The sequence below is a fragment of the Myotis yumanensis genome, unplaced genomic scaffold (assembly GCF_028538775.1).
Source record: "Myotis yumanensis isolate MYYU_CA2020_CCGP unplaced genomic scaffold, mMyoYum1.0.hap1 SCAF_16, whole genome shotgun sequence".
NCBI classification, from domain to species: domain Eukaryota; kingdom Metazoa; phylum Chordata; class Mammalia; order Chiroptera; family Vespertilionidae; genus Myotis; species Myotis yumanensis.
In genome coordinates this window covers 17312038-17324715 of record NW_027223767.1, presented here as the reverse complement: position 1 = coordinate 17324715, position 12678 = coordinate 17312038, and the positions used below count along the sequence as shown (strand labels likewise).

At 41.9% G+C, this 12678-nt stretch overlaps 1 protein-coding gene across 1 annotated transcript; it reads right to left on the bottom strand.

Moving 5' to 3' along the window:
- Window positions 1–1157: 1157 nt before the first annotated feature.
- Window positions 1158–2120, bottom strand: LOC138994375 (olfactory receptor 1D2-like). Its single transcript, XM_070394251.1, has one exon. It carries the CDS (start codon window positions 2118–2120, stop codon window positions 1158–1160), a length of 963 nt encoding a protein of 320 aa, XP_070250352.1.
- Between the last annotated feature and the right edge of the window lie 10558 nt (window positions 2121–12678).

The window sequence follows — 12678 nt, the reverse complement described above, 5'->3', positions numbered from 1 at the left end:
GGAGTATTTGGGGTTAAAGTTGAGTTTTGTTTTTTTTTTCAGGAGACAGTCTTGGCAAATGTCCTAGGAAGATGCCTAGAGTAAAAGTTATGAAGAGTTCAAAGAGGTTTGTTTGAAGGAGAAGAAGGAAGGGAACTTTCTCCTAACTAGAGACTCCTTGGTGGGAATTATCCCTGAGTTGTAAAAACAGCAGGAAGGAGGGGTATGCAGGAATGTAGCCTTGAGAATAGCTTACCTTGACTTGCAGTCTGAACAGAGGGGCAATTTGAATCAGAGGAGCTAATAATCATAGGGTTTAATTACCAGGTGCTTCTCATAAATTGTGGAAAGCCACAGCAAAAAAAAAGAAAGGCCTTTTTTTTCTGTCTTTACACTCACCACCACTCCTGTTCAGGAATGTGTGTTAATATTCTTAAGAGTTTTGTTTTGAGTGAAGAATGGAGTGCTTGCAAGGGCAGTGGAGTGAGGAGCCACAGTAATAGAAACTAGGATGGGCTGCCCAGGGATAGGGTCTTCGACAGGAAACTATAAGAAGGAGAAAGGCACAGTCAGTATTGTTTAAGGCCCAAGAGACAAAAATCAACCCAGAACAAAGGAGAGAACTTTTCTGCACTTTGCCTGAATTGGAAGGTCTTTGTCCAGAGAGACTCTGGGTCAGATCGAAGTACTGGGAGCTTTGCCCAATAGAGTGTCAGGAGCTGGGCAGCCTCGTCCAGAACACTTACAATGAGGGTAGTGCAAGGTGCCTCCTTCAAATGGCTTACAAGCAGTAAGGCGCCTTAGAGAAGGCCAGTCAGAGCTCAGGAGCATGAGTGAATGGGTGTTAGAGGACACAAGTGATCTCCCTAGGCTATAACTGGACATATCCAGTTATATGCAGATGAGATTGTGGTCCTCTGGTCAGGGAAATTGAAGGATTTGATCCTGCAAACTTCTAATATTAATGTTGGTGAGACTTTACTTATTGCCAATGCTGGTGAGGTCTGGGGTACTGTGGGTTACACATACGTGTCTTTTTTTTTTTCATCACAGATATATGAGATCATTCTGAGCTGAAATTATTTCCTAATCACTCCTGTAACCCACATAGGATAATGCCTTGCACATGGTAGAAGATATTCCAAGTCTTCACTATAATGTCTTATTCAAAATTATCCTTATGTCAACATCCGGTAGGCTTTGACTAGGAGGAGTCTTCGTAGAGCAGCATGCATGTCCTTGTTCCTCAGGCTGTAGATGAAAGGGTTCAACATGGGGGTTACCACAGCATATATCACTGTGGCCACTGAGTCCTTTATAGAGTAGGTGTTCAGGGGCTTTAGATATACCATACAAAGTGTCCCATAGAAGAGGGTGACCACAGCTAGATGGGAGGCACATGTGGAGAAAGCTTTGTACTTGCTAGAGGCTGATGGTATTCGGAGGATGGCTCTGACAATCCAGACATAAGACATAATTATGATCCCTAAGGAGGTGAAGAAGAAGAAGCAGCCCAAGACCATCTGCCCTGTGTGAATGATTTGGGTGTTGGAACATGCGAGCCTCAGCAGGACATACATCTCACAGAAGATGTAGTGGATCTTTCGAGATCCACAGAAGGTCACCCTGCTCATGAGGAGGGTGAGGAAGAAACCATAAAGAAAAGCGGTCACCCAACAGGAAGAGAGGAGCAAAATACAGAGCCTAGGGCTCATGGCTGTGACATAGTGAAGGGGATGGCAGATGGCCATGTAGCGGTCATATGCCATTGTCGCCAGGATGAAGTTATCCAGGGTCACCAAGGAGACCAGGAAGTGGAGTTGTGTCAGACATCCTGTGTAGGAAATGGCTTTGTTCTGGGACTGAAGGTTCACCAGGATCTTGGGGACTGTGTTAGTGACAAAGAAGAGGTCGGTGAAGGAGAGGTTGGCCAAGAATAAGTACATGGGAGTGTGCAGGTGCGCATCAGAACCAATGGCTAGGATGATGAGCCCATTTCCTACCACAGTGACGAGGTACATGGACAGGAACATCCAAAACAGGACCTGCTGGTCTTCAGGGCGTTCTGACATCCCCAGGAGTATGAAATCTGAGACCCCACTCTGGTTGCCTCCATGCATTTCCCCGATTGTCTGCAACATTAGCACCAACAAGCATTTACTAAGTGTACTCAATTGATTAAGGACATTCAGATCAGCAAAATCATCTATGTTTTTAACATTAACAATGTCTTAGACTAAATTTTTAAAACATAAGCAGAAAAATAATAACAGAGAAAGCTTTCTGCAACTTAATCATTCCAGCATACTCAGTATAGAAACAATGCCTTATCTTGTTTAAAATCCTATCATCTTACAATACTCTTGAAGTGCTTAAAGATTTGTATGTTAAAGTATGGTAGTATATAGATTTTTAAATGAATATTATGGGCAATGGATATTATGCAATTGGACAAAAGGGAAAATTAAAAATATTGGATGGGAAAAGAAAAATTCTTATTTGCTAGTAGAATGATATATCTGGTAAACGTAAGAGAATCAACTGAAATGCCATCTATATATAGCATATAAAAGCCTAATATTCAAATTGTACCCGTGGGAGTTAGACTGGGAGACTGATCGCTCATTATGATGTGCACTGACCACCAGGGGGTGGCGGGGAATGAAGGAAGGCCCTGATTGGCCCTGACAGTGGCAGCCAGGGAAGGGAGGCCCCAGCCAGCAGCTGGAAGGCCCCGATTGGCCCTGATTGCCAGCCAGGCCTCGGAACCCTACCTGTGCATGAATTTCGTGCACTGGGCCTCTTGTGTGAAATGAAAAGGGATTCCAGTAACGTGGCCATTCCCACAATGAATAGATTGGTGCTCACAGTAAGTTATATAGTGTGATGATCAAGAAAAGGTGAAGGGATTATGAAGTACAAATTAGCCCTGGCAGGTGTGGCTCAGGCTGGGAATCCTCCCATGCACTGAAAGGTGGCCAGTTCAATTGCTGATCAGGGCACATTCCAGGCTTGATCCCTGGGAAAGGGTGTGTAGGAGGCAGCCAATCAATGTTTCTCTCTTACACTCTCCCTTCCTGTCTCTGAAAGTCAATCAAAAAATCTTTAAAAAAGAAGTACAAATAAGCACTTACAGAAATATAATTACAGCATAGGGAATATAGTCAAATATATATGCCTAAGCGACCGTTAGGACCAAACAACCAGTCGACCAGTCGCTATGATGCGCACTAACCACCAGGGGGCAGACGCTCAATGCAGGAGCTGCCCCCTGGTGGTCAAGGCGCTCCCACAACCAACCTCCCTATGTATGGGGCCAGATAGGTACTTGAAACATTGGGGGGACCACTCTGTAAAGTACATAATTTTCTAGCCACTATCTGCACATTAAAACTAATACAGAATAATATTGAATATGAACTGTAATTAAAAAACTAAAAACTAAATAAATAAGTAGTTAAAGAAACAAAAGAGCATGCAATTGGAACTCTAGAATTCAAGTGTGAGTGCTGCCATTGACTAGTTGTGATATCTTAGACAAGATACCTGAGCTCTTTAAGACTGCATTTATTCACTTGAAAAAAAATGGGTCAAGTGTGACTAAAATAATTACTAAAGGGTTAACACAAAGGGTTGCACGCAGTGAGCAGTTAATAAATATTGGCTGTTCTTATTACATGTAAACAATAATCAGGAATAATAAGGTCAAAATACAATGTGAAGCAATCCCACCCACACCATGACCAAACAAATTTACGCATTACAATGTTAACAAGAATCAGGCAGGATCTTCAAAGGCACCAGAGAAGCATAAAGTGAAATTTGAATAAGTGGATAGACATTCCAAGATTCCAAATAGAAGGATGAAACATTGCAAAGGTGCATGTCCAACTATTAACCTATGCGAAGTTGATGTTCTCAGAGGCTTGTTAAGAAACAAAAGATAATCTAAATTTCATCGAAAAGTAAGCATGAAAGTAAAGTAAAAATGAGAAAGACTAACAAGGAGACACTTCCTCTGCCAAATGTTGAGGACTCTACAACAGTGTGGCCCTGGTGCTGGAGCGAACAGTTTCATAGAACTGGACAGAAACATCAGCAACAAAGCCAACTACATGTGGCAGTTAGTGGATTGTTATGATAACAGGTAAAGGTTGCATTATGTGCTGAATGGCTTTTGGACAAACTGTCTAATTATTTTGGGAAACAGTTTAATTTTTGTATCTTACCAAACAGATTTCAAATGTACTAGAGATTAAAATGACTTATTGTGATGACAGCTTAAATATCTTATAATTTTATATGCCAATTATACCTCAATAAAGCTGAAATAAAAAATGATGAAATAACTTGTTCCTCTTTCTTTTGAAAACAAGGCATATGTCATAAAAACTTTTAATTTAAAAAAGGAAATACAGCTGATCTTAAATTCATAGATAGATAACCACTGGATATATTTTGGTGTCTTTTCAGTTGAGACTTGAAGGACAGAACAGCCAGTCTTGTCAAGCCCTTTAAAGCACATCACAGAGAGAAAGCAAACGCAGTTTTGGGATTTATCTTGAACTATAATAAGACAGAAACATAGATGTGTGTATGTATAAGATGTTTATCAGGGTCTTGTTAACACACACACACACACACACACACACACACACACACACACAAGCAACGTAAACTCCTTCCATTAGAGATACAAGGAAAGTGCACATTCCCTACGATAAAGGGCACACAATGAAGCCAGTCTAAGTCAGTATGTATTTCACTCATATGTGTGTTCATAATCATTGTTATATTAAAAACAATTCCTGCCCTAGCGGGTTTGGCTCAGTGGATAAAACGTCAGCCTGCAGACTGGAAGGTCCTGGGTTCGATTCCAGTCAAGGACATATGCCCAGGTTGTGGGGCTTGATCCCCAGAGGTAGGGGGTAAGGGGGCATGCAGCAGGCAGTCAGTGATTCTCTCTCATCATTGATGTTTCTATCTCTCTCTCCCTTTCCTTTCCTCTCTCAAATCAATAAAAATATATTTAAAAACAAAACAATTTTACCTAGTAAAGTAGAAAAAATACCAATTATGCTTCTGTGATACTGGTAGGATCTAGTCCATGTCACCGTGAGCAGGAAAGGAGCAAATTCACGCAAAGTACGCGGCCCTGGCTGAGCACGCTCCTTGCTGCACAAGGTGTGCTTTCTAGGTTACAGATCTGACCACCTCTCTTCCCTACAGCAGCTGAGCTCCATCTCCTCCAGAGCAGCCCAGGTTTGTGGCCAGGAGGTCAAGGCCTCAGGATGCCCCATCCCCAGTGGATCTCCTGCTCCCTGGTCTTATACCCTTTACTCCAGCACTTTCCACAAGGTCACAAAATGCTTCACCTCTGTTCTACTGACAGGCTGTTCCTGTCACCACATGCACTTTCTCCTCTCTGCTTTCCCATTATCGGTCTGGTAAGACCCCTTATCTGACTCAAGCATTTCCTCCTGGTGACATCAACTCTTGCCCTGAGATACCACTTCAGCCTTTGTCTTATTTTGGTCTTTATGTATTTTAGTGATTGATCCCCTCCACATTTTGCTTAAAAATCAGGTAACACCCCCCCCCCCCCCCAACACACACACACTTAAAGAGTGTGAGAGCCTTGAGAGCAGGCACAATATCATTTTCATTCTTGTATCCCAGGACCTGGCACAGAGCCAGGCACAGCATGGGGATCAAGAAATGAGGGAGGAAGTGAACTGTATAGAATGCCATGCATTCCATGCATATAAGATGAAGGGATGGGGAAGAGTTACAAGCCCAAGAACCTACATGAATAAGCGATAGTACAATAAAAATGCAGTTTAGAGAATCAGCCAGTATGCCATGGAGGTGTGGAGCCTGTTCTGAAATTCAATTGGGAACACGATTAATTTGAAGTAGCGCAAGATTTCCTAGTGTGGCTGTGGGAACTGTGAGAATCTAGGAGAGTAAAGTATTGTGAAGCCTTAGGTTTTCGTTGAGATGCCAGCCTAGACTTCAGCGAATGAGTGGATTCATTATGCCAATGAGCAGAGTGGAATTCCCAGGTGTTCAGTGCTGGTCAGATAGTGGAAGGAAATTTTGCGTCAAAACTTCAGGTCCATGTCCCAGCTTAACACACACAACCATTTTTTTGATCGAACAACTACCCTGTATTGAATAGTTGGTTAGACAACGTATTAAGAGCTCTTATATAAATTAAGATGTAATATTTATTCCACACAGCAGCACTATTTGTTCCTAATTTTTCCGTTTCATAAAGCGATTGAGAACTAGGAGGTTAATGAGCTTCCCATTGCTGCTCACCCAGGAACTCATGAAGCTGGGATGCGAGCCCCTTTTCTGCTTCTAAGATCCACACCCTAAAGGCTCTGGCACACATGACACAGGGTGCTGCTGCCACCTCCTGTGGGCCTAGAGAGGAGCTGACATGCTGGGTGTGGAAGCCCTTCTCCAACCTTGAAGTCCCGTGTAAGTGGGAGGAGCTGTGATGGGAAAAGTAAAGGAGTCCTATTATTTACCATTTCTCCAAGTTTCTATCTCCCAAACCCCTCAAGTAGGAAACCCTGTTTTGAGGACAAAGAGGGACCAAGGGGCTCAGTCTTCTCTTCATCCTGGGCCTGGCTTGCCTTCCACTCAGAGAAAAGCAGCCTCAGCCCTCCTGTGTCTGCAGGGAATGAGCCAGAATGGCCCCGTGGAGACTGCTTGTGGTTGGCCCCCTGGTGCTGTCTACAGGGGAGAGAGAAGAGTGAGAGAACTTATCATTATAGACTTCCCACACAATGAGATGTGGATTGGCCAGGTCAGGAGCTGGAAAATGAGAGAGAGAGAGAGAGAGAGAGAGAGAGAGAGAGAGAAGCCACACTATTTTCCTAAAGACAGAAGTGCTGTGCCAGTGAAGGGGGTGGTGGTGTAGAGAAAGCAAAGTCCCCATCACCGAAGACATTATGTTATGGTGGGCTGATCTGGAGATTCCAAATCAGACAGTAACCACATGGTGGTCCTGTGATATTTGAGTGAAAAGTGGGAGTAACTCTCAACACAGACTCAAGAGACTTTCTTTGTGGATACAGCTTCTAGATCTATTATTTGTTACCCATATTATTCTCCTACGGTTCCACACCATGAATGAGGTTACCTGTTTCTCTCAGTACTTAACTGAGGATCTCAACTGAAGGGATCTGCCCAATGTCACTGAGCAGTTTGGTGGCAGCAAGAAGGCTTAGGCCAGGAGCTCTGAGTGAGGTGTCTGCTTTGTGTTAGCCAAGCACTGACAGAACATGGAACACCCGCAAACCTGAATCTAGCAAAAGGAGGGCTGTTTGCCTCTTAGAAAAAGAGAAGACATACCTCCATGTGGAGTTGGAGGGATGAGAAGAGACAAACCAAAGAACTTACGTATTTATATGCTTAGCCTATGGACACGGGCAATAAGATGGTGAAGACCTGGGAGGTGGGGAGGGCTTGGAGGAGGAAGAGAAAGGAAGGGATAGGAGATATCTGTAATGCTATCAACAATAAAAAATGTATTTAAAAATGAAAAAAAAATTAAAATATTTAGGTTGAAAAAAAAACAGTTGACTGATAAAGGGGAATTGATGGCCTTATCCTACTCCAGACCACCCTCCCCGCCCCCCCTCCCCAATTGGCCTGAGGATGGAAAATAACTCCCAGTGATTTCCTGAGTGGCCCCGTCCCTGAGCACACCCAGCCAGCAATGACTTCTTTCCACAGCCTGTTGCCTGGATGCAGGGCCCTGTGGAACATCTGCCTGACAGGAGAGAAGGTGGGAGACAGGTAAGAGGGCTGGGAAAAACCAGAGGACGCCCACAGGAATGAGTACCTCTGCTTTCTGGTCCTTAAACCAGGCATCTCCCACTCTCCATGCACATCAGAATCCTCTGGGTATTTCCCCCTCTTTCCTGAAATACTGGTTATGTTCTGAAAACCAAGTCATTTCCAGCAAGCACTCTGACACCAATGGTACACTTTGGGAACCACTGCTCTGAGTCTGTAAAAGGCAGTGGGGCCTGAACATTTGTGTGAGCTGGTCATAGAGACGGACACAAACTCCTGTACGTGTGGCAGGCAGGAGAGGGCAAGCATGTGGGAGGGCGGAATGGAAAAGAGTTCCACACTCAGCATCAGAAAACTGGCCTTTTTGTACCTTGTCTGTTGCTCCCTAGCTGTGTGACCTTGAGGAGGGCGAGCAATCTCTCTGGGCACCCTCCTCTCACCCATGAAGCCTTTCTTGAAGGTTTGATAAGGGCGTGCAATGCGGTGTGTGGCTGCACTTTAAAAACTACAGTGTTAAAATGATTGGAGGGCTTGTTATGTTGCCTTTAAATAATGAGTTAGTTTATACAAAGATTTTTCAAAGTATGTGAGTATCTTTGTATGTGAGAGAGAGTAAATGAGAGAGGAAGGGAAGGGAAGGGAAGGGGAGAGAGAGAGCATTAGCCAGAAATGTCCAGATCTTACCCTCTGCTCTGTGCTGGTCTCAGAGGTCCCTGGTTCTGCTGCCTCCACTCTCACTCCTAAAGGATGAAATTTCAGTCAGGATATAAAGAACCCTAGACATCACCTTCTGAATAGGACTTGGGGACTTGTCCTTCTGACTAAAGGTAGGAAGCAGGACAATTGGTGCCTGGATAACCAGTCCTTGCAAAATGGAGACAGAAGCGAAGGCTGTTTACGCCCTGATGAGGATGAGGAGCTGCCGGTTGGCTCCCAAGCTCATAAAGAAAGAAGGTGTCCTGGGACCACATCAGGCCTAATGAGCAGTTTTGGAGAGGCCGCATGGGGGTGGGGAAGGAATCCCAAGAGAGCTGGTTGAAATGAACCTGGGTAATTGCTCCAATATTAACATTGCAAAGTTCTTGAGAATGAATCTGTTTACAAGGCATAAACCAACTCCACTTCAGTAGCAATCCTAAAAGATGCCCTAGAGCAGTGGTTCTCAACCTTCTGGCCCTTTAAATACAGCTCCTCATGTTGTGACCCAACCATAAAATTATTTTCGTTCATAACTGTAATGTTGCTACTATTATGAGTCGTAATGTAAATATCTGATATGCAGGATGGTCTTAGGCGACCCCTGTGAAAGGGTCGTTCGACCGCCAAAGGGGTCGAGACCCACAGGTTGAGAACCGCTGCAGAGGTTTGAGTAAGCCAGAAACAGTGAAGACCTCCTATTGTGCAGCCTAGCTCTGAGTCATGGAGGTCTGGGAAATCTCAAGCATGAAGCTTGGATTAAGAGGATCCCCAGATGGCTAGTGACTCCAAATACTAAGTGAAAGAGGACATAACAATTTAGACCTCAACTTATTTCTTTTAATCATATTTTCAAATGCAATATCCGAAGAGAAACAGATGCGTAAGGAAATAAGATTCCAGAAGCAAGAGCCAATAGCTGTAGGCATACAGGTTTACCAATTTTCATTTTAGAATTATGGCTTTTTGCATTTTGTTTAAGAATTTTTGCCAATATTCTTCTATATTTTCTTCTAAAGGATATATTGCTTAACCTGTCACATGTAGATTTGCTGACAACCTAGAATGGACTTTTGTCTGAGGTGAGGGAGAGATCAAGGCCTTTCTTGCAGGTTTGATAAGGGTGTGCAACGGGGTACCTGGCTGCACTTTGAAAACTACAGAGTGTTAAGATGATTGGAGGGCTTGTTATGTTGCCCTTAAATAACAAGGAGTTAGATTATATGTTTGTATGTGAGGGAGAGTAAATCGAGGAGAGAAGAAAAGAAAGGGAGGACAGAGAGAGCATCAGCCAGAAATGTCCAGACTCAGCTCTGTACTGGTCTCAGAGGTCCCTGGTTCTGCTGCCTCCACTCTCTGGTAACCTGGTAACCACTGTTCTGGTCTCTGCTTTGATGAGTTTTACTCTTCTAGATCCCACATATAAGTGAGATTTTGCCGTATTTGTCCTTCCATGTTTGGCTTATTTCACCTGGCATAACCTTCTTCAGGCCCATCCATGCTGTTTCAAATGGCAGAATTCCCTTCTTTTTTAAGGGTCAGTAATATTCCATGATGTGTATACATCCTATTTTCTTCATTTGCCTGTGGATGGACACCTAGGTTGTTCCTATGTTTTTAATACTGTGACTAGTGCCGCAAAGCGCCTAGTAGTGCAGGTATCACTTCACAGTTGTGGTTTCAGTTCCTTTGGATGCATACTCAGAAGTGAGATTGCTAAATCTCATTTTTTAAAAAAAATATATTTTATTGATTTTTTTACAGAGAGGAAGGGAGAGGGATAGAGAGTTAGAAACATCGATGAGAGAGACATCGATCAGCTGCCTCCTGCACATCTCCCACCAGGAATGTGCCCACAACCAAGGTACATGCCCTTGACCGGAATCGAACCCGGGACCCCTCAGTTCGCAGGCTGACGCTCTATCCACTGAGCCAAACCGGTTTCGGCTAAATCTCATTTTTATTGGGTTCCCTTTTTTGTGCTGTTGAGTTGCAGGAATTCCTTTTATAGTTTGGATGTTAACTTTTATATAAGGTCTGCAAATATTTTCTCCCATTCCATAGGTTGCCTCTTCATTTTGTCAATGGTTTCTTTTGTTGTGCAAAAGCTTTTTATTTTTATGTAATTCCACTTTTTTTTCCTTGTGCTTTTGGTGTCATACCCAAGAAATCATGCCAAGGAGCTTTTACCCTGTGTTTTCTTACAAGTTTATGGTTTGAAGTCTTATATTTAAATTCTCATCAATTTTGAGTTAATTTCTAATATAGTGTAAGATATGGGCAAAATTTCATTTTGTGTCTGTGTGTGTAGATATCCAATTTGCCCTAACATCAAAAATTGAAAAGGTGATCCTTTCTCCTCTTTGTATGCTTGGTGCCTTTGTTGAAGAGTAGTTGATTATATATTTATAGATTTATTTCTGGGGTCTCTGTTCTGTTCCACTGGTCTCCATATCTGTTTTTATGCCAGTACTATATTATTTTGATTACTGTAGCTTTGCAATATAATCTGAAATCAGGATGTGTAATGCCTCCAGCTTTGTTTTCTTGCTCCAGATTGTTAAGCCACTCAGGGTCTTTTGTGGTTCCATATGAATTTTAGGATTCTTCTTTCTATTTCTATTTTTCTAAAAATGTCTATTAGAATTTTAAAAAGTTAAAAAGTTTTTTGGAGCAGTTTCAGATTTACAGCAAACTTAGGAGAAGGTACAGAGATTTCCCATATACCCCTGGGCTCTACACATGCATAGCATCTCCCAATATCAGCATCCTCAACCAGAGTGGTAAATTCATTGTAAGTGGTAAATCCATATGGTCCCATCACTATAACCCAAAGTCCATAATTTACATTACAGTTCACTTGATGTTGTACATTCTATGGGGTTGGACAATGTGTAATGAATGACAGGTATCCATCATTATGGTATCTCTGCTCGAAAAATCCTCAGTGTTCCGCCTATTCATCCCTGCCCTCTCCAAACTCCTTAAAACCACTAGTAGTTTTATTATCTCTATAGTTTGCTTTTTTAGAATGTTTATATAGTTGGAATCATACAGTGTGTAGATTTTTCAGATTGGTTTCTTCCAGTTAGTTAAGATTCCTCCATGTATTTTTATGAGTAATAGCTTATTTCTTTTCTTTTTTTGTGCCAAATAACATTCTATTGTCAAGATGTACAAAAATTTATTTATTCATTCACCTGAAGGACATTTTGATTTCTTCAATGTTTGGCAGTGATGAACATAGCTGTTATAAACATCTTTTCTGTTTGGGTACAAGTTTTTAACTCCTTTAAGTAAACACCAAGGAGAATGAATGCTGGATCAATTGGCGAAAATATATTAGTTTTGTACAAAACCACAAACTGTCTTCCAAAGTGGCTGTGCCATTTTGCATTCTCACCAGGAATGAATGAGATTTCTTGTTGCTTCAAATCTTCACCAGCATTTGTGGTTTTCAGTGTTCTAGTTTTTGGGCAATCTAATAGATGTGTAGTAGCATCTCATTGTTTTTTAATTTGCGTTATCCTGATGACATATTATGTGAGTATCTTTGGCCCTCTTTTTAATCAGTTTCTTTTCTTTATTGTTGAGTTTTAAGTTTTATTTGTATATTTTGAGTAACAGCCCCTTATCAACTGTGTCTTTTGCAAATATTTTCTCCCGGTCTGTGGCTTGTCTTCTCATTCTTTTGACATTGCCTTTCAGGGAGCAAAAGTTTTTAATTTTAATGCAGTCCAGCTTATCGATTATTTTTTCCTAGACTATGCCTTTGGTGACGTATCTAAAAAGTTATCACCACACCCAAGGTCATTGAGGTTTTCTCATATGTTATCTTCTAGGCATTTTATAGTTTTACATTTAACGTTTAGATCTCTGATATATTTTCAGTTAATTTTTGTGAAGGATGTAAAGTCTGTGTCTAGTTTCTTTTTTAAAAAATGTGGATAGTCAGTTGTTCCAGAACCATTTGTTGAAAATATTATCTTTGTTTCATTGTATTGCCTTTGCTCCTTTGTTAAAGATCAGTTGACCACATTTATGTGGGTCTATTTCTGGGCTCTGTGTTCTGTTCAATTAATATTTTTGTCCATTCTTTCTCCAATAATACAGTTTGATCACTGTAACTTTATAGTGAGTCTTGAAGTTGCATAGTGTCAATCAACTTTTTGAAAATTAAATAGTGTG